This window comes from Ranitomeya variabilis, chromosome 3 (genome assembly GCF_051348905.1).
Source record: "Ranitomeya variabilis isolate aRanVar5 chromosome 3, aRanVar5.hap1, whole genome shotgun sequence".
Lineage (NCBI taxonomy): Eukaryota > Metazoa > Chordata > Amphibia > Anura > Dendrobatidae > Ranitomeya > Ranitomeya variabilis.
The window spans coordinates 621199261-621222406 of record NC_135234.1 but is presented as its reverse complement, the minus strand read 5'-3'; the positions used below and the strand labels follow the sequence as shown (position 1 = coordinate 621222406).

Genomic DNA, 23146 nt, shown 5'->3' with positions numbered 1-23146 from the left:
TGTGGCGGCATTCACATGTGGCTCTTCAAATATCTCCTTTTAGGAGAGTGAGGGCCATGACAAAGTAGTGCAAAATTCACTGATTGGGGTGAGGAGTGTTATAGTATGTGGGCTGGTGGGGTTTGTGTGGCAGGGCTGCTTTTTTGTCCCAGTCCGGCCCTGCTTAAAGCGCATACATTATATTGACATCAGTGCTGTTTTGCAGCTTGAGATGCATTTCCTACACATGTACTCTCTTCGTATGTTGTTAATTATTATTTGGCGCACGTTTCTTCCTTCTGCCACTAACACCCACCAGGCGTTCTAGAATCATTAGTGTTGGAGGAATTCAGTGGGTGAAAGTCAGGCTCCGTATGAGTGTTGTGACTGAACTGCAAAGCTGGAAGAGACTTTGTGTCAAAAGTGCTGCTGTTTTCTGGTGCGCTGGTGCCACTCTTTTCTGGTGGAAATTGTCCTGTGTTTCAGATTTGTAGCAGGAGGTTGCAGGAAGCATGGCAGGGATCCAAGCTCCACTGATGCTGCTGGTTTCCTAATCAGTGTTGAATAAACAGAGCGCTGATTGAATGTAATGGCCGCTTTAATCATGGACCCGGGTGCTGACACCAGATTACAGTGTTTATAATTCACAGCTAATCCTTTGTGGAAAACACAACCAGTTGAAATCAAAGGGCTGATTAGCAGGCCCACGGTGTCGCTTCTGTTCCAATAGAAGCATCACATTCTGCGGTGTCAGAATATTTCAGCTAAACAATGAATTGTCAAGTGAGGAACAGTTCGCTTGTGTGCGAGCGTAAAACAGATCCACAGGTCTGTGCAAGCTGCCACATATTGTATCAGAGGATTAGTGGCAGCGCTATGAATGTTTTACAAGATGTAGCCGATTTACGCCTAATACCCTATTAACACGTTACAATTACAGATGAGCGAACTGATTCGGAATCCGGATTAGAGCAAAGTTTGCTGATTTGCACAATCCAACCTGATCCGCTAGCCAAATAAAGCTAATCATCTGTACAATTATTTCCAGTTTAATTAATAAATGCACCGAGGTTAAGGGCACACTAATGTATTTATTGTCTACAGGGATGACAACATATGGGCAAGCTTAAAAGGTCAGTGACAAATGCTAAGGTTACACATGGTATTTTCTTTATAATTTGCCATTGCTATCATTTACTACAGCACATATTGATGGGGAATTTATAAAGGGCTATACTATTAGCAAAAAAAAGTATATTTTATTATGCATTGCATATTTATTATGCTTTGCTTATATAGCGCTATCGTATTCGCTTATATAGCGCTGTTCGACAGCCGCAACACACACAGTCACGGGGACTCGAGCATATTTTTCAAGCACACCGAAAACACCCGGTTAGCACCAAGATCACATCAAGAGCACCTTGATCACAAAGATGCAACATGGCTACGCTACGTACATTACTCATGTTTTTGTCTAATTTTTAAGTACTTTTTTTGCATTGTTTTTACTTGCGTTTTTCACATATTCATATGAGTGAGTGAGAAGGTCTGCAAAAATGCTGAAAGAATTGACGTTCTGCTTCAAAAGACAGCAGAGCTCAAAATATGAACGGAAATAACAGCATCTGTGTGAGATTTCAGAAATCTTACTGATTATGCATATACTGTCAAATGCTAAATATTTTACAAAACAAATACACTGTATAAAAAACTCAGATAAAATGCCACAGGTGAACATGTCATTCTTGAATGGATTTGGTTTGCAAATATTTATTTTATAACCCCTATTTCCACTGAACTTCAGCCATGCCACAAAATGACCTGCTTACATAATTTCAGCGAGCTTCTCATTAGCTCAGGAGAAAGTGTTAACGAGGACAAGGTATCTGATATTACTCTATCATGCTGATTGAATTATAAAAGGAGACTGGTTGCTTTAACCCCTTTCCGACATGTGGCATAATAGTATGCACAGGTCAAACTCTCCTTGTTTGGTGCAGGCCCTGGCGCTGAGCCCGCACCTTTCTGGGCACATGACAGCTGATCTATACAGCTGACATGTGCCCGCAACAGCCGCAGGTGGAATTGCGATCCACCCACAGCTGATGACCGACAGCGGTATTTAACTCGCACTTACGGGAAGCGCTTCACTAATCCCGCCCATTGGTGACCCCGTCACATGATCGCTGGTCACCAATGGGTCGGCATGACAACCAGAGGTCTGCAGCAGATCTCTATTGTTGTCATTGCCAGATTGCTACGAGCGCCACCCTGTGGTCGGCGCTCATAGCAAGTGAGCATTTCTGCTACACACAGGCGATCTGATCATTGCCTGTGTGTATCAGAGGCGATCAAAGTATTGCAGATTCTAGTCTCCCATGGATACTATTGAAGCATGCAAAAAGTAAAAAAAATGTTTTCAAAAATATTAAAAAGCTAAAAAAAAGTTCAAATTACCCCCCCCTTTCATCCCATTCAAAATAAAACAATAAAAAAATACACATATTTGGTATCACCGTGTTCAGAATTGCCCGACCTATCAAGATAAAAAAAGAATTAACCCGATCGCTAAATGGAGTAACAAGAAAAAAATTAAAAACGCCAAAGTTATGTTTTTTTGGTCGCCACTACATTGCAATAAAATGCGATAACACTACACTATCTACACTAAAATAGTATTAATAAAAATGTTGCGCAAAAACTAAGCCCTCACCCAGAAAATTGTGCCATTTTTTTTTGTAACAAATTTTTGAATTTTTTTCACCACTTAAATAAAAAAAACAAACCTATGCATGTTCAGTGTCTGTGAACTCATAATGACCTGGAGAATCATAATGGCAGGTCAGTTTTAGCATCTAGTGAACTTGGTAAAAAAAAAACCACAACTGTGGAATTGCACTTTTTCGCAATTTCACCTCACTTGGAATTTTTTTCCCATTTTCCAGTTCACGATATGTTAAAAACAATAGTGTCATTCAAAAATACAACATGTCCTACAATAAACAAGCCCCCACATGGCCATGTTGACCAAAAAATAAAAAAAAAGTTATGGCTCTGGGAAGAAGGGGAGCAATAAACGAAAGCGCAAAAACAGAAAATGGCCTGGGGGTTAAAAAGTTAAAGGGAATCTATCAGCAGGATAAAACACAGATTTCAACAATGCCTCTCCTATCAAGCCCCGGAGCTTTTGTTTGCTTACCATGATTGTTTTAGCACCGGTGGCTAGCTGATCATTGCTGAGACTAGCTGGTCCAGTGAGCCCTGGTCCTACTCGGCCCCCTCTTGTGACAGGCAGCTCACTGTCTATAGACTTTGTACATGGAGAGCCTGGTGTGAAGCCCGGGAAAAGCCTTCTTGGCTCTGCTCCATTGCTAAACCTAAATACTTTGATTTTATCAGAATGGCTGCACTCAGCAATCTAAGTGATACTTTGTTGGATTCAGCTTCTCTTTGCCTATGTGTGGAGCCTTGGTGAGTTCCACTTTAAATTATCAATACATATACCCTAATATGACCCCTCGGAGGAAGCTTTACGCGAAACGTGCGTCAGGGCTACTCGTTTGGCTTAGGTTTTTTGCCTACTTTCTCTTTATACTAACTTTGGTATAATTATTTTTCAGCTATAGCATTCACTAATTCACATACAGGGTCACGTTTATATTGCATTTTATTATCACCAATCTTTGTTGGTCTTTTTCTGCTACTTTAAATACTGACTTGATTCAGTAATTTAGACGTATGCCTTTTTGCCCTTCTGTACGTACATTTGTTATTCACACTGTATCCTTTAAATAACTGAATCAGTTATTACACCCCTCGTAATGCTGCACTCTCAATTTAACCCATTACTATCTCTCTCTTTGGTATTATCCCTTTTTATTATTTATTCACAAACATTTTTTTTAGCAATACTTTGTGTGAGGTTTTGATATTGACTATCACTTCATGTGTAGGATTTATTCCACAATTACTTATGATAATGTGACCAATCCATATCTTTTGTGTTGTGAATTTGCTTTTTGCTCCCTCTAGTGGTTACTAGTTTTTTGACTCTGGTTTTTCTGTCATTCCTTTTATCCGCACCTGGGTCGTTAGTTAGGGGTGTTGCTATATAAGCTCCCTGGACCTTCAGTTCAATGCCTGGCAACGTAGTTATCAGAGCTAGTCTGCTGTGCTCTTGTCTACTGATCCTGGTTCCAGTTATATCAGCTAAGTCTGCCTTTTGCTTTTTGCTATTTGTTTTGGTTTTGTATTTTTGTCCAGCTTGTTCCAAATCTATATCCTGACCTTTGCTGGAAGCTCTAGGGGGCTGGTGTTCTCCCCCCGGACCGTTAGACGGTTCGGGGGTTCTTGAATTTCCAGTGTGGATTTTGATAGGGTTTTTGTTGACCATATAAGTTACCTTTCTTTATTCTGCTATCAGTAAGCGGGCCTCTCTGTGCTAAACCTGGTTCATTTCTGTGTTTGTCATTTCCTCTTACCTCACCGTCATTATTTGTGGGGGGCTTCTATCCAGCTTTGGGGTCCCCTTCTCTGGAGGCAAGAAAGGTCTTTGTTTTCCTCTACTAGGGGTAGCTAGATTCTCCGGCTGGCGCGTGTCATCTAGAATCAACGTAGGAATGATCCCAGGCTACTTCTAGTGTTGGCGTTAGGAGTAGATATATGGTCAACCCAGTTACCACTGCCCTATGAGCTGGATTTTTGTATTCTGCAGACTTCCACGTTCCTCTGAGACCCTCGCCATTGGGGTCATAACAGTTTGCCAGGCCAGTATTAAATGTTTAATGCATTGCAGAAGAGGGATTATAAGAAAGAAGATTCTGAGTTTTTTTTTTCTCCTTCCCCTTTACCTCAGAGTGGCTATGCTTGCTGCAGACATGAATGTCCAGACCTTGATTACAAGTGTGGACCAGCTGGCTACTCGTGTGCAGGGCATACAAGACTATGTTATCAGAAATCCTAGGTCAGAACCTAAAATACCGATTCCTGAACTGTTTTCCGGAGACAGGTTTAAGTTTAGGAATTTCGTGAATAATTGTAAATTGTTTTTGTCCCTGAGACCCTGTTCATCAGGAGATTCTGCTCAGCAAGTAAAAATTGTTATTTCGTTCTTACGGGGCGACCCTCAGGATTGGGCTTTTTCGCTGGCGCCAGGAGATCCGGCATTGGCTGATCTTGATGCGTTTTTTCTGGCGCTCGGTTTACTTTATGAGGAACCCAATCTTGAGATTCAGGCAGAAAAGGCCTTGCTGTCTATGTCTCAGGGGCAGGACGAGGCTGAAGTGTATTGCCAAAAATTTCGGAAATGGTCCGTGCTGACACATTGGAACGAGTGTGCACTGGCCGCTAATTTTAGAAATGGCCTTTCTGAAGCCATTAAGAATGTTATGGTGGGTTTTCCCATTCCCACAGGTCTGAATGATACTATGGCACTGGCTATTCAAATTGACCGGCGGTTGCGGGAGCGCAAAACCGCAAATTCCCTCATGGTGTTGTCTGAACAGACACCTGATTTAATGCAATGTGATAGAATCCTGACTAGAAATGAGCGGAAAATTCATAGACGCCGGAATGGCTTGTGCTACTACTGTGGTGATTCTACACATGTTATCTCAGCATGCTCTAAACGTATAGCTAAGGTTGTTAGTCCTGTCACCGTTGGTAATTTGCAACCTAAATTTATTCTGTCTGTAACTTTGATTTGCTCACTGTCATCTTATCCTGTCATGGCGTTTGTAGATTCAGGTGCTGCCCTGAGTCTCATGGATCTCTCATTTGCTAAGCGCTGTGGATTTACTCTTGAACCATTAGAAAATCCTATTCCTCTTAGGGGTATTGATGCTACACCATTGGCAGCAAATAAACCGCAGTATTGGACTCAGGTTACCATGTGCATGACTCCTGAACACCGCGAGGTGATACGTTTCCTGGTTTTACATAAAATGCATGATTTGGTCGTTTTAGGGCTGCCATGGTTACAGACCCATAATCCAGTCCTGGACTGGAAGGCTATGTCAGTCTCAAGTTGGGGCTGTCGTGGTATTCATGGGGATTCCCTGCCTGTGTCTATTGCTTCTTCTACGCCTTCGGAAGTTCCGGAGTATTTGTCTGATTATCAGGATGTCTTCAGTGAGTCTGAGTCCAGTGCACTGCCTCCTCATAGGGACTGTGACTGTGCTATAGATTTGATCCCAGGCAGTAAATTTCCTAAGGGAAGACTGTTTAATCTGTCGGTACCTGAACATACCGCTATGCGTTCATATATCAAGGAGTCTCTGGAAAAAGGACATATTCGTCCGTCTTCTTCCCCTCTTGGTGCGGGATTCTTTTTTGTGGCAAAAAAGGACGGATCTTTGAGACCTTGTATTGATTATCGGCTTTTAAATAAGATCACTGTCAAATTTCAGTATCCTTTACCGCTGTTGTCTGACTTGTTTGCCCGGATTAAGGGTGCCAAGTGGTTCACCAAGATAGACCTTCGTGGTGCGTACAACCTTGTGCGCATTAAGCAAGGTGATGAATGGAAAACCGCATTCAATACGCCCGAAGGTCATTTTGAGTACTTGGTGATGCCTTTTGGGCTCTCCAATGCGCCTTCAGTTTTTCAGTCCTTTATGCATGACATTTTCCGGAAGTATCTGGATAAATTTTTGATTGTTTATCTGGATGATATTTTGGTTTTTTCTGATAATTGGGATTCGCATGTGGAGCAGGTCAGGTTGGTCTTTAAAATTTTGCGTGAAAATTCTTTGTTTGTCAAGGGCTCAAAGTGTCTCTTTGGTGTACAGAAGGTTCCCTTTTTGGGGTTCATTTTTTCCCCTTCTGCTGTGGAGATGGACCCAGTCAAGGTCCGAGCTATTCTTGATTGGACTCAGCCCTCGTCAGTTAAGAGTCTTCAGAAGTTCTTGGGCTTCGCTAACTTCTACCGTCGTTTTATCGCTAATTTTTCTAGCATTGTGAAACCTTTGACGGATATGACCAAGAAGGGCTCCGATGTAGCTAACTGGGCTCCTGCTGCCGTGGAGGCTTTCCAGGAGTTGAAACGCCGGTTTACTTCGGCGCCTGTTTTGTGCCAGCCTGACGTCTCACTTCCCTTTCAGGTTGAGGTGGATGCTTCGGAGATTGGGGCAGGGGCCGTTTTGTCGCAGAGAGGCCCTGGTTGCTCTGTTATGAAGCCTTGTGCCTTTTTCTCTAGGAAATTTTCGCCTGCCGAGCGAAATTATGATGTGGGCAATCGGGAGTTGTTGGCCATGAAATGGGCATTTGAGGAGTGGCGTCATTGGCTCGAGGGTGCTAAGCATCGTGTGGTGGTCTTGACTGATCACAAAAATCTGATGTATCTCGAGTCTGCTAAACGCCTTAATCCGAGACAGGCCCGCTGGTCATTGTTTTTCTCCCGCTTTGATTTTGTTGTCTCGTATTTACCAGGTTCAAAGAATGTGAAGGCCGATGCTCTTTCTAGGAGCTTTGTGCCTGATGCTCCTGGAGTCGCTGATCCTGTTGGTATTCTTAAAGATGGAGTTATCTTGTCAGCTATTTCTCCGGATCTGCGACGTGTGTTGCAGAGATTTCAGGCTGATAGGCCTGAGTCTTGTCCACCTGACAGACTGTTTGTCCCGGATAAGTGGACCAGCAGAGTCATTTCCGAGGTTCATTCCTCGGTGTTGGCAGGTCACCCGGGAATTTTTGGCACCAGAGATCTGGTGGCCAGGTCCTTTTGGTGGCCTTCCTTGTCAAGGGATGTGCGGTCATTTGTGCAGTCCTGTGGGACTTGTGCTCGAGCTAAGCCTTGCTGTTCTCGTGCCAGCGGTTTGCTCTTGCCCTTGCCTGTCCCGAAGAGACCTTGGACACATATCTCCATGGATTTCATTTCTGATCTTCCGCTATCTCAGGGCATGTCCGTTATCTGGGTGATATGTGATCGCTTCTCCAAGATGGTCCATTTGGTTCCTTTGCCTAAGCTGCCTTCCTCTTCCGATCTGGTTCCTGTGTTTTTCCAGAACGTGGTTTGTTTGCACGGCATCCCTGAGAATATTGTGTCAGACAGAGGATCCCAGTTCGTTTCCAGGTTCTGGCGATCCTTTTGTAGTAGGATGGGCATTGATTTGTCGTTTTCGTCTGCTTTCCATCCTCAGACTAATGGACAGACGGAGCGAACCAATCAGACTTTGGAGGCTTATTTGAGGTGTTTTGTCTCTGCTGATCAGGACGATTGGGTGACATTCTTGCCGTTGGCTGAGTTTGCCCTTAATAATCGGGCTAGTTCCGCCACCTTGGTTTCGCCTTTTTTCTGCAACTCTGGTTTCCATCCTCGCTTTTCTTCGGGTCATGTGGAGCCTTCTGACTGTCCTGGGGTGGATTCTGTGGTGGATAGGTTGCAGCAGATCTGGAATCATGTGGTGGACAACTTGAAGTTGTCACAGGAGAAGGCTCAGCGCTTTGCCAACCGCCGCCGCGGTGTGGGTCCCCGACTACGCGTTGGGGATTTGGTGTGGCTTTCTTCCCGCTTTGTTCCTATGAAGGTCTCCTCTCCCAAATTTAAACCTCGTTTTATTGGGCCTTACAAGATATTGGAAATCCTTAATCCTGTATCTTTTCGTCTGGATCTTCCTGTGTCGTTTGCTATTCACAATGTATTTCATAGGTCCTTGTTGCGGCGGTACATTGTGCCTGTAGTTCCTTCTGCTGAGCCTCCTGCTCCGGTGTTGGTTGAGGGCGAGTTGGAGTACGTGGTGGAGAAGATCTTGGATTCTCGCCTCTCCAGGCGGAGGCTTCAGTACCTGGTCAAGTGGAAGGGCTATGGTCAGGAGGATAATTCCTGGGTGGTCGCCTCTGATGTTCATGCGGCCGATTTAGTTCGTGCCTTTCATGCCGCTCATCCTGATCGCCCTGGTGGTCGTGGTGAGGGTTCGGTGACCCCTCACTAAGGGGGGGGTACTGTTGTGAATTTGCTTTTTGCTCCCTCTAGTGGTTACTAGTTTTTTGACTCTGGTTTTTCTGTCATTCCTTTTATCCGCACCTGGGTCGTTAGTTAGGGGTGTTGCTATATAAGCTCCCTGGACCTTCAGTTCAATGCCTGGCAACGTAGTTATCAGAGCTAGTCTGCTGTGCTCTTGTCTACTGATCCTGGTTCCAGTTATATCAGCTAAGTCTGCCTTTTGCTTTTTGCTATTTGTTTTGGTTTTGTATTTTTGTCCAGCTTGTTCCTAATCTATATCCTGACCTTTGCTGGAAGCTCTAGGGGGCTGGTGTTCTCCCCCCGGACCGTTAGACGGTTCGGGGGTTCTTGAATTTCCAGTGTGGATTTTGATAGGGTTTTTGTTGACCATATAAGTTACCTTTCTTTATTCTGCTATCAGTAAGCGGGCCTCTCTGTGCTAAACCTGGTTCATTTCTGTGTTTGTCATTTCCTCTTACCTCACCGTCATTATTTGTGGGGGGCTTCTATCCAGCTTTGGGGTCCCCTTCTCTGGAGGCAAGAAAGGTCTTTGTTTTCCTCTACTAGGGGTAGCTAGATTCTCCGGCTGGCGCGTGTCATCTAGAATCAACGTAGGAATGATCCCCGGCTACTTCTAGTGTTGGCGTTAGGAGTAGATATATGGTCAACCCAGTTACCACTGCCCTATGAGCTGGATTTTTGTATTCTGCAGACTTCCACGTTCCTCTGAGACCCTCGCCATTGGGGTCATAACACTTTTGATGCCAATCATTCACTACATTTATTTTGTCAATGTCCTTTAAAAGTTTTTTGTGTGCACCTTTTCTGCATAAATTGGCTGTATATTTGGAGGTCCATTGTGTGGCTAGTGTCTTTGTTTCACATTCTCCTTTTCATATTTTAAAATTCTGTCTTGAAAATTGTTCAATAAAGATTTTTTTAATTTCACTTTGGCTAATACTCCTGAATCTCTATGGTTTTTTTTAATATAATGGGAGAGCCCTCAATCATTTTGGTCTATTAGGAATTCAGGCTGCTTTCAGATGAGGTAGCAAAAACCTGCTGACAGATTCCTTTTAAAAGGAAGTTGGTGCTTGAAATACCGTGATTGTTTTCTTCTGTTAACCATGGTTCCTACCAAGGAAACATGCAATAGTCATTGCTTTGCATCAAAGGAGGCTTTACAGGCACGGACATTGCTCCTAATAAGATGAACCATTTATTATATCATTAAGGGTACATGCCCACCAGGTACGGACTGGGGCTGAAATTCAGCTCTGGCATTTGAAATCACACGGGCCCATGCTGACCCTGTCCCCAAGAACCACATGGGATATATTACTAATATTACCCTGCGTGGAGGAAAGCAAGATTTACTACAAGACCAATATTTCTAATGATACCTCCGTCACAACTCTTAACAGTATGAGTGTCTTGAGAACACCAGAATTGCCAGATGGCCAGTCCGACCCTGGTGACCACCATCAGGAATAGCAGCGTTTTTGACGCAGCTCGCCTGTATGGCGTTCAGAACACCGTGTTCTACAATATATAGATTTATGGAAATCCCATGCCCACAGTGCTTCTATTTGACGCTGCGCAAACTCACCCGCGGCGAAAATACACTGCATCCGTGCTATTTCCTGATCGTGGGCACGTACCCTCATAACTTCAAAGAGAGAAATGTAATTGTTGTGAAGAAGGTTTTAGGGTGTACAAGGAAGTCTAGCAAGTGGTAGAACCATATCCTAAATAGGATTCAGCTACAGAATTGTTTCAACCCCGGTGCAGAGCTTGCTCAGGAATAGCTGCAGGCAGATGAGGCAAAAGCTTTTGGAAGCTGACGGTCACTGACATTCTGCAGGAAGTACAAGGACTGAAGTGCCGAGAACTCGGCTAAAGTTATTTCTCTATTGAAATCCCTTTCAGACTGTTTGTAACATTTGTGTGAATGATTGTAGTAAAGGTGAGTTCTACTACGAGTCCAGTGTCACAGTAAAGCATCATGAGACCATCAATGTGTGGAGTTGCTTTTCACCTCTAGTAATGGTTTCACAGCTAATTTTTCCCTAAGATCACTGCCATCATTAATGAATGGTATCTAAACATCTAAAGAAACTTCTCCCAATGATCCAGGAACAATTTTCGTGATGAACTATGCTTTTTTTTCAGAATGATGGAGACCATGTCAATATGTGAGTGATAACTACTGTAAGTAGCTCGGGGAACAAAACATTGAAATTTTGGGCCCATGGAAAGGAAAGTTCCCAAATCGCAATCCTACTGACAACCTGTGGTAAATCCGCAAAAAGAGGAAGGACAAAACAAAAACGCAAAAATTGTGATAAACTCCAAGCACTGATTGGGTAAGAAAGAGTTAAAAAGAAAAATAGAGGTTAAAACTGTAAAAATTGAGTCTTTACATAATTGTGATGTATTCAGCAATAAAAGCATAAAATCTTATGAAATGCTGATAATTGTACTTCAGTAACCACATAGACATCTGACCAAACATCTAAAAATACTGACGTGTAAAAACCAAAATTTTTATCAAAGTTTTTATCAAAACTTTTGTCCACTACTTGTATAATGCAACTCTTTGCCCCCTTGTGGAAATAACTATAAATACAATTAGCTTTTTCCAAAAAGTAAAAATATTATATAACATTTGAAACAAGTCGATATGAGATTCCCAGAAAAGTACTGGCTTCCTCGTCTTATATTTTGCACCCCTATTAATATCATATATAACCCCCCCCCCCCCCCCCAACTGAGAAAGCTCCAAGTACTGTTATTATGCACAAAAACCCTAAATCCTTGTTTTATGGACAAGATGAAAGGAAATACAAACCTTTAAATCTGAACACATATGTAGGCTAATGAGCACAGCAATATAAAGGCTCAGAGGGATACAGAGGTTTTTTGGTCGGATTTTGTAAGAATCTCTCAGAATACAATTGTGGAATTATCAAGTTTTTCTCCCCTTGTTTTGTGCCAGTTGAATCTAATAGAGTGTTATAAGACTTTATCCAATCACATAGACAGTATTATACTTATTTAATTTATTTCATGTCTCTTTTGAAATTTGACACATGGTTCCTCCCCTTGCCGGCCAGGAGATTTTCCGTTTTTGCATGTTTTTCCCTCCCTTTCTTCCAAAAGCGATAACTTTTTGATTTTTCCGCCAACATATTTATTTTTTTGCATGATGAGTTGTAGTTTTGAATGTCATCTTTTTTTTTACCATTTGATATACTGGAAAACGGGAATAAAATTTCAAGTGCAGTGAAATTGCAAAACAAATGCACTCTAACAATTGTTTTGTGGGTTTTGTTTTTACAGTATTCACTGTATGGTAAAAATGACTAGTTAAAATGATTTTCCCAGTTACAGTACTAAAATTGTATCGTTTTTATTTATGGTACGTGGTGAAAAAAAAGTTGTAAATTTGTATAAAAAATGTTGCCATTTTCTGAGCTGTGTGAGAGCTTATTTTTTGAGTGGCAGCCGGGGTCAATGCAGAGCCAGTATCAGTCAGAATATTTCCATGCCATATGTAAAATAATCTGATATCAACACCATCCACGGATATATCTGTGATCAGGGAACATAATCGCTTCCGTGGGTTCAAGCGGCAGGATGTTTGAGTGTGGGAAATCAAAGAACTGTAATATCAATCAAAATTCTGGACATATTATAGTCATGTTTGGTGTGTCTAGGATGGAGAAATTATGGTCGGACATATGGCTGTCATATTATTCCATTAGGAAACTCCTGTGGGAAAACCCATCTTGCCTTACATAAGTCATCCTCCTCTCAACTGACCAGGGGGAGGATAGCGTTGTGGATGAGATACTTTATATTAGCTCATACAGAAAAACACATGGTTAGATACAGAAGAGACAACATGAATTAGATCTGCTGAAATTTCTCCTGTGATCTCCACCGCAAAGAATCGCTCCTCAATCTAATCAGAATTGTTTTACCTGTTAGCAGGGCCGGACTGGCCATCTGGCAATTCTGGCAAATGCCAGAAGGGCCTGTCTGGTTGTGGGCTGCCTTGTCTGCTATGTTGTTTAAAGAATCAGTGTTCTCAAGACATCCATACTGTTAAGAGTTGTGACAGAGCACAAAGTCACTGACTCAGTCACTTACCCCAGCAGGCCACGGGTATCATTAGAAACATTGGTCGTGTAGTAAATCTTGCTTTCCTCCATCCAGGGTAATATTAGTAATATATCCCATCTGGTGCTTGGGGACGGGGATGGCACGGGCCTGTGTGTTTTCAAATGCCAGGGCTGAGTTTCAGCCCCAGTACGTACCTGCCTGTTAGGCATGTTTTTTTGGGCTATTTCAGCTTGTTGTAACTTTTTAAACATTGTACCTTCTTTCATATATTCAATGTAAGATTTCTTTAAATGTAGCCATGGCACCATTACTGCTTTGTAAATACTGCTATTAGAGATTGACACCTGGCATTTAAGTGGTTGACAGCAGCTGTTGTTAGAAGCAGATGATGGCTGAGTTGCACAGCTATCATCTGCCAGGAAAGATGCAGGCTCAACTTCTGAGCCTAAATCAAACATGGGATCTTAACATTTAATGTAATAGTCATATAATGGGAAGGGGTTAACATTCTACAACATTCTTTCAACATTCTTAGTTCTATCCCCAAATTCCCTTAGAGCATACTTATACAGGATGCAGAAATTGCAAGGCGTATATGGGCCAATTTGCCCAATATGGACATACGAATGTTTATCTTCTGCATTGAGACATCACTGTGTGCATTTTCCTTTGGCTTTACAACTTTGTATGTTAGCCCTATGGTATGATATCATTGCATTAATTTCACTAGTACTGTGAAATTAGTCAGTTGTACTCTCTATTTTTTATAATTTCATAACAATCTAGAGTTAATGCAAAGTACCACTATAAAAACTGAAGCAGCAAACTTTGTGAAAACCAAAATTTATGCCAGTCGCAAAACTTTTACCCAAGACTGTAGAATAATAACAATGAACATTAGAAAATAAATATATATTCAAAACTCACCATTTATAATTGTTCTCCTGCAAATTTCCCACACTACCAGTCCATATGCCCAAACATCGGTCTGTCTGTAAGATTCAAATGAATCTGTGCGGATGGTTTCATCCAAGACCTCTGGTGCCATGTAACGTTTGGTGCCAACTCTCGGATTGTTACCAATATCTAGGTAGTCATCATTTTGTGAGTGCACCACTGCAAGACCTGATAAAGGGTACACTTGTATTTTATTGCTATTCATGACATATAATAAAATATAACTTATAAAAAAAAAAATAAAGGTAATTATAGGACCTTCGCAATTCGCAAACCACTAGCCTACTGGCTGAGGACACCATACTGTACATTAAGCTGGTTGGTATAACTATAAAGCATCATTTACAAATGGTGCTGCAGAGTAAAATGTGCATCAATAAACATGTGATGCAGGATGGGGGATAAACTGGTACTCACTGCTTCTATCTCTGCCCCCTGGCAATGTCTTGTTTCACAGTTAGAAGAAGAAGAAATAGAAGAAGAATGCCGGCGCTGCACTCACCTCTCCCACAGTGTCTATCACCATGGATCCTGGACATCTTTAGGCTATGTGCACACATTGCGGATTTTGCTGCGGATCCACAGTTGCGGGTCCGCAGCAGTTTTGCATGAGTTTACAGTACCATGTAAACCTATGGAAAACAGAAACCGCTGTGCCCATCCTTTGTGCGGATTCTGCAGCGGTTTACACCTGCTCCATAATCGGAATCCACAGGTGTAAAACCGCAGGTGGAATCCGCACAAAATCCACTGTAAATCTGCAGTAAATCCGCAGGTAAACCACAGTGCCTTTTACCTGCGGATTTCTCAAATCTGCTGTGGAAAAATCCGCAGATCTCAAAAATACGTGTGCACATAGCCTAAGAGGGTGACGGTGCAAGAAACTAGTGAGTAACTGCAGTGATGCCCCCTACTGACATCCTGTTCCAGAAGGAGCAGGGAAGTGAGTGCAGCCCCAGCCTCCTGTAACATCCTGTATAAGACTCCTCTCAAACAAAACGTCACAGGAAGTGAAGTGAAAAAAACACATTTAGGGATTAGCCAGATAGGAAGAAGTGTAGGGTATTGTGTAATAAAGCAAATTACAAAAGTGGTTAGGGAGTAAATCTAGATATTTAGAAAGGACATTTTAGGTACTGGAGCACCCCTTTAATGGTTTGCTTATTTGAGTCCATGCAATCTTTACAAGGACAAAATTACACTTAAATAGGTTGTCTGTAAAAAAAACAATTGAAATGAGTAGGAGATAAAGTGCAGTACCTGGCATCGGCCACTAAACGGTGTAATGGGCTGCTGTGTTCTGCCCCATATATCTCTTTTATGTCGATATCAGTTGATCTGTAGGGGTGCTAGGTACTTAACCCCACCAAGGGCATCATGTGTTTAGTTTGAAATAAACCCCTTTACTTATTATTTCAACTAAATAACACCAAAAGCAAATAAAAATAACATATAAAACAATATTATGATAATCTATTTGGTTATACTTTCTTTATATTAGGCCGGTTTCACACGTCCTGATATTTCTAGTACCGGAAAAAAATGCTACTGAAGATGACAGTGTTCATGTGTCCATGTGTGCCGCATCAGTACCACACGGATGGGTGCCAGGGAAGAAGCACTGTTCCCCGGCGCCGGGTGCTGAATGCTTTCTCATCATTCTCCCTTGCTCTACCGGCGATCAGCGCAAGCAGGGGAGAATGATGAGAGTTGTATTCAAGAGATGTCATGAATGACAGCAGGCGCAGGCTGATAGGACTATTACTCCCATCAGCCTACACCTGCTGCCAATAATAACAGTGACAGCTGGAGCCGCTGTTGATAGTATTCCTCTCCCACTGCCTGTGCTGTGAATAAATAAATGAAAAAACCTGGCATGGGTTCCCCTCTATTTCACCAGCCAGGCAAATCTGACAGCTGGTGGTTGGTGGGACCCCCTCTGTTCTTGATAAATAGCCTTCCTGAATCTGACAGCTGAGGGTTGCAGCCCCCAGCTGTCAGTTTTGCCTGGTTGATTATAGAAAATAGAGGGGAACCCACGCTGGGTTTTTTCATATATTTATTTATTTACAGCGCAGGCAGCAGGTGAGGAATACTCTCATCAGCCGCTCCTGCTGTCACTGTTATTAGTGGCAGCAAGTGTAGAGTGATGGTAGTAATAGTCCCATCAGCTGCCGCCTGCTGTCATTGTTATCACTTGAATACAACTCTCATCATTCTCCCCTGCTCATACTGATCGCCGGCAGAGCAGGGTTGAATGATGAGAGCGTCTTCAGCACCCGCCGCCGGAGAACAGCGCTTATTGTAACGCTTCTTCCCTGTTGACCGTCCATGTGGTACTGATGCAGCACATGGGCAGCACATGGTTGCCACAAATGTGCCGCAAGTATTTAACCCACGAACACACGAACGCTGTCATCTCCGGTACCGGAATAATCAGGACGTGTGAAATCGGCCTTCTATAGATAATAAGGTGTCATGATTCCCAGTAGAGTTAGTACTGTTTTACTGCTGACCCTTACCTAGATCTGCAATGCAACATTGTTTATTGGATTTCACAAGGATGTTTCTGCTCTTCAGGTCTCTATGTGCAATGGCCGGTTTCCCTTGAGTGCCAAATATCTCCACATGAAGGTGCACTAATCCACAAATAATAGATAAAGCGAGCTGCAAACAACCTTCTGGATCAACCGTTGTCCTCTGGAGATAGTCATATAAAGATCCATAGTCATGATAATGAGTAATAAGCCACAGCTGAGTGCTGGAGTTCCGAGAAGTCATGTCAGATGCAATAAAGCCTACAAAGGAGATACTACACATGTTATCCAGCTCTAGAAAGCCATGTCTTATAATATTTTCTTATCTCCGGGCCCCAATATTTAGTAGGTTTTATTGTAAACCTTTACTATATAGATATCTGTAGAATGCTTTGTATAATGAACGGATAATTTGGAGGATGAATGACAGAAACTTAACATCTTTAATGTACATAAGAAATTGTCATCTGTTTGTAGAGCGTAATTAACCCCTTAACGATCGTCGATACGCCTTTTAACGGCAGCAGTTAAAAGTACATATACCTCAGCGTCATTTTTTAATGGCGCCGGGAAATAAGCATATAGCACCCCCAGCGTCGGAAAATCTCCGGGGTCTCGGCTACAGGCGGTAGCTGAGACCATGATTCGGGTCGGTTTTTACCGTCCCCAGTCATGTGATCGGAGTGGTGGAAGTGGTGAAGACCCTTCCATATGGGACTGTGTTAGGAAAAGACTTGCCCCAATTCTGGTCCCTGTGGGAGACCAGGAGAGGTCGAGAAGACCCCACCAATCCCCAAGCTGGAAGTGTCCCCTGGTACATTTTGGACAGCTCCAGGATCCCACTCTGGCCCAGGCACAAGAAAGGGTGATACATATAAATGGAGTGGCTCAGCAACCGGGTGCTGAGGCCGTTTTTCCCCGCATGGCTATCCACCAGGATTTGTTATACAGGGTGGATAAAATCCGGGATGAAGTGGTGGAACAACTGGTAATGCCCCAATCCTACCGTCGGGTGGTGCTCGAAATGGTTCACACCCGCATGCTGGTAGGGCACTTGGGGGCCAAAAAGAAGCAGGAGCAAATACTGCAGCGTTTTTTTGGCCTGGAGTCTATTCTGAGGTCCAGAGGTTCTGTGATACGTGTCCGGAGTGCCAACTAACCTCAACCACAGCAAACTACCATAGTCCATTGGTACCTCTGCCCATTATAGAGGTACCTTTTGCAATGGATCTGGTGGGGCCGATATAGTAAAATCTGCCAGGGGCCACCAACACATATTAGTGGTCTTAGACTACACCACCTGATACCAGGAGGCCATTCCACTTCGGCACACCTCGGCTAATCTTATAGCCCGGGAGTTGTTTGCCATGTTCTGTTGACTTGGGCTACCGAAGGAGATCCTTACTGATCAGGGGACTCCTTTTATGTCCAAGGTGATGAAGGAACTGTACAAGCTCCTCATCACCTTGGACATAAAAGGAGTCCCCTGATAAAGCAGTTACGCACATCAGTGTATCACCCCCAAAGCGACAAATTAGTTGAGCGCTTCAACAAAACCCTCAAGTCCATGCTCAAAAAGGTGGTCTCCAATAACAGGAGGGATTGAGACATGTTATTGCCCTATCTGATGTTCGCTATCCGTGAGGTACTACAGGTTTCACAGGTTTCTCTCCTTTTCAGCTACTGTATGGCAGGCATCCGAGGGGGTTGTTGGACGTAGCTAAGGAGACATGGGAACAGAAGCCAAAACCACATAGGAGTGTAATCGAGCACGTGGCAAGTATGCAGGACTGGATTGCGGCAGTCAGGCCAATAGTAAAGGAGCATCTGGTGGATGTCCAGACAGCATAGAGCCACACATATAATAACAGAGCTACGGTCAGATCCTTTAAAGAAGGAAAACGGGTGTCAGTGCTAGTGTCCACCGTGGAGAGTAAATTTATGGCCAAGTGGCAAGGTCCATATGAGGTTAGGGAAAAAGTGGGGGAAATGAACTACCGAGTTTGCCAGCCCAGGAAGAGGAAACCCGAACAGTTATATCATGTGAACCTACTAAAATCCTGGAAGGACCGCGAATGTTTGGTCGTGGAGGCGACCTTGGTAGTACCAACAGGGAACTCTCTGTCACCGGCCAAGGATGAGGCCGAGAGAGAGGTGAAAATAGAAGACACATTTCTCGAAACAGCAGCGTCGAGAGATCTGGAAATTAGTACAAGAGAATGCAGATGTATTCTTGGAACTACCCAGTCATACCTCTGTCATCCAGCATGACATTGTCACTGAGCCTCACGTAAGGGTGCGAATGAAACCATACTGTGTGCCCGAGGCCCGAAGACAAGCCATCGTGAGTGAGGTATGACAAATGCTCCAGCTGGGAGTAATTGAGGAATCCAGGAGTGACTGGGCTAGCCCGATTGTGTTAATCTTGAAGCCGGCCGGATCATTACGGTTCTGTAATGACTTCTGAAAGTTAAATGAGGTGTCAAAGTTCAACCTTTATCCAGTGCCCCGGTTGCACGAGCTGATTGAGCGACTAGGTCAGGCCCAGTACTTTACCACCCTCGATCTGACCAAGGGTTATTGGCAGGTGCCTCTTACAGAGTCGGCAAAGGAAAAGACAGCCTTTGTAACACCATAGGGTCTGTAACACTATGTCTTCTTGCCCTTTGGCCTACACAGGGCCCCAACCACATGCTAGAACCCTATCGGAAGTACGCGTCAGTGTACTTGGATGACATCATCATCTTTTGTACTGACTGTCATACCCACTTGTCCCGGGTACAAGCGGTAGTAGATTCGCTCAGAGACGTGGGCTTGATGGCGAATCCCAACAAATGTGCGATAGGGCTCGAGGAAGCCCGGTGCCTAGCATACGTGACCGGCCAAGGGGTTATCAAATGCCAAATAAATAAAATCGAGGCCATTCAGAACCGGCTCCAACCTGTTACCACCAAACAGGTGAGAGCATTTCTTGGAATAATCGGGTATTACCGGAGGTTTATACCTAATTTTTAAGGGAGAACAACACCCCTAATCGATCTCCTCAAGGGAAAGAAGTCGTTCATGGTTCAGTGGAACCTCCAGGTGAAGGAAGCATATCAATCCATGAAGGTAACGCTGGCTCATTAGCCCCAACTACCTAAGTAGGAAACTCACCGCGGCGGAGAAAAATTATAGCGTAGTGGAGAAGAAGTGCCTCACCATTAAGTGGGCCTTGGAGTCCCTACGCTATTATTTACTCGGTCGACCATTTTGCTTGGTGACAGATCATTCCCCTTGGTATGGATGAGAAATGCCAAGTAGAGGAATGCTCGGGTCACCAAATGGTTTCTCTCTCAGCAGAATTTTAATTTCACCGTGGAACATCGAGCGGGGAAGTCGCAGGGAAATGCGGATGCCCTGTCATGGGCCCCCTGTATGGTGACAAGTGTTCAGCCCCACAAGGGGGGTATGTGAGGTAGTGACAGGTGTTATATGCGAGGGTCACTATGTGTCCCCCAGGATGCACATAGAATTGCATGTAGTGCATTGAAGTCACAGATATAGCTGTGATTGCAGTGCAACATAAAAGTAAGTTTGGTCTTGAGCTAGCTATTTGACCAAGGCAGATTTAAGAAAAACCGGCATGGGCTTTTATTTTTGGAGCGAACTAGAAGATGGTAGTGGGGCAGTTCGCGCCCTCCAGGCCGGGTCTTACAAGTGGCCCATGGCCACAGACTCCATTTAAAAACCCTGCAGCAAAGAGTTGGGTGTGTCAGTCTTGGTTTGCAAACTGCAGAGCATGTGGCTCTGCAAGGCTCAGCCTGTGTGAAGTAATATGGAGCCAAGCAAAGCCAAAAGGCCTGGCACCCCTCAGCATGACACGGGGGTGCAGTCTTCCAAGGCAACCTGTCTCGGATACAGACTGTCTTGATTACCGGCTGCAATCTGGAGGATACCATTTGTTTTCCATTTGTGAGTATGTTGGACATTAAAGACACTTTGTTTTGAACTTTCCTGTGGTCACTGCCTGTCTGTCACACTGCACTTCCCCGCTGCACTACAAGCCTCATAGGCATACATGAAGCTGTAGAGTTGGGCAAGGAGACCCATGATCAGTCCAAACATTGTGGTCCATACGCAGATAGTGGAAGTTAGACATGTGAAACCGGCCTTACTGAGAGAAAACACGTTGGAAGGAAAAATGGGATTGAATTCAGGTAAGTAGAACAAGTACTGTGCATATAGTATGGGGTAGAACAACATGTACTGTGTGTATAGTATAGGGTTTGTTAATATAGGGTAATGATTTGTGGGAGTAAGTAGGCTTTGGGGTACCCTGTACCCCAGGGGTATCAAACATGAAGCCACTGAGCTGCATGTAGCCCCTGAGGCTGTGGCCCACTTGCAGCCCTTGAGGCTGCGGCTCAGAAGCACAGAATCTCTTGTGAATATCACAGCCCAGTACATAGGGTCGCCGATGCCATCACTTCTTTTCAGTTGAATATGCGTCCTTGGTTGCACATTAATTTGAAATGTATCGCGGTGCAGAGACCACAATAACAATACCGGCCAATCGGCTGCATTGTTGCCAGGTGCAGCCCAAGCTGTGGAAGAAGGGGACGCTGTTGACCAAGGGAGCGAGGTCAGTTGAGAAGGATCTTTCTTTTTTTTAATGTATATGTGAAGAGCAGAACAAGAGGGGACATTATAAGATGAGGACCAAAATGGAGGATATTACTACAAGATGAGGATCTGAATCGGGACGCTGATGGGGACATTACTACAAGATAGGGACCAGGATAGGAAAATTACTACAAGTTTGGAACATTACTACAGGAAGGGGACATTGCTACACGACATTACTACAGGATGAGAACTTTACTACAAGAAGGGGACTAGGACTATAAGATGTTGGCCAGAATTACTATATGGTGCTAATTGTAAGACAATATTACTATATGTTGCCAATAAGAGTACAAAAAAAGGAAAATCATTTGTAAAAAATGTAAAAAAAAAAATAAAACTAAAGTATGAAAAAATAATCTAAAAATATGATGCCACTAAAAATGCTGTTTTATGTACAAACTAAAGTAAACAAAACAAGTTTGTTATTGTCGCATCCATAATGGCCCAGGCTATAAAACTGTACAATAACTCATACGATAAATGTCATTAAAAAAAAAAAAAAATAAGGCGCCAAAAATTTAAAAAAGAAATTATTAAAAAAGGCGTATAAAAAAAATATCATATCACTAAAAATGTCATCTCGTCCTGCGAAGAATGCGCCCATCAAATTCAAATTAATTCTATGTGAGGCTTATATTCACAGCTGAGTTTGAGACCCCTGCTGTACCGAGCCCAACGCTTAAAACATAGCATACTGTTCTAAGTCCGTGAAGATGCAGAAACTCTTCTCTCCTAATGTGCAGCATGTTGGAAATGTTTAGACTCCCTATGGTGCAATGCAAGGTCCTCGGGTGAGTCTAGACTACAGTCTAGATTTAAGAGTGTGGTTTTATACTATGGAATGGCAGCCCTCAAAGTAATTTCATCCATCCATTACCACTACATGTGTATAATTAATGAGGAGATAACCAAAATGGATTATCGAAAATGTTGCAGGATTATATGACGGAGTCGAAAATATTGCAGGAACAATACGACTGTCTTTTAACCAATCAAAGTACCGGTAACTATATCTTACCTAAAATATTTTCATGGCGTAACAAAACTGTGTTGTAAATCTCTGTCTCTCTAAACCACGACTGTTCATCCCGAGAAGAAAATATTTTAACCGCCACATTTTCCCCCTGCCACAATCCTCTCCATACTTCTCCGTATCGCCCTTTACCTAAATATTGAAAAATAAAAACAATAAGATTACATTTACAAGTATTATAAGTATTTGCTTCAGATCCATAATAGCAGATAGTAAAATGCACGTGAACTGGAGTTTTCAGAGCCTTATGTTTCCACAGTCAGGAAACGCTGCGTGTTTGACGCTGCCTAGAGCCACAGCGTCAAACACACAGCGATCAGATGTTACAGCATAGTGGAGGGGATTTCCAGAATTCCTGTCTCCACTATGCGTTAAAAGACGCAGGCGGAAGACCCGCGTAAACGGACATGCGGGCTGATATTCATAGCCTGGGAAGCTCCATGGGTAATAACCCCTTCCCAGGCTACAAACATTGGTCCCTTAGTCGCTGGCTTTCCCTCTCTGGCGCAGAAAATTGTGCAGGAGCCCACGCCATTTTTTTTTATTTATTTTTTTAAATTAAATAGATATTGCATTTAAGGCTGGGGTCACACTTGTGACAAACTTGCACGAGTCTCTCGCATCAATACCCGACACTGCCGCCATCACTCGAAACCGGAGCGTTAAGCTACATAGAAATACATGCAGTTGCACACTCCGGTCCCGAGTTCCAGTGGCACTGCCGGTTATTGAGGTGCGAGTCTCATGCGAGTTTCTTGCAAGTGTGACCCCGACCTAACGCATATTTCGTGTGTATGTGTGTCTTTATTTAAAGGGACACTGTCACCTGAATTTGCAGGGAACAATCTTTAGCCATAGGGGCGGGGTTTTCGGGTGTTTGATTCACCCTTTCCTTACCCGCTG

The 23146-nt window shown here is 43.4% G+C and overlaps 1 protein-coding gene across 2 annotated transcripts in view; it reads right to left on the bottom strand.

The window, feature by feature from the left end:
- Nucleotides 1-23146, bottom strand: part of ACVRL1 (activin A receptor like type 1) — a 153430-nt gene that overhangs the window by 55340 nt on the left and 74944 nt on the right. For both annotated transcript variants that reach the window (XM_077297419.1, XM_077297420.1), the window contains exons 6-8: nucleotides 22229-22375; nucleotides 16528-16803; nucleotides 13976-14173 (exon numbers count right to left, since the gene is read on the bottom strand). In XM_077297419.1, the coding sequence (XP_077153534.1) occupies nucleotides 13976-14173; nucleotides 16528-16803; nucleotides 22229-22375 (621 nt within the window). The remainder of the gene's footprint in view (nucleotides 1-13975; nucleotides 14174-16527; nucleotides 16804-22228; nucleotides 22376-23146) is intronic.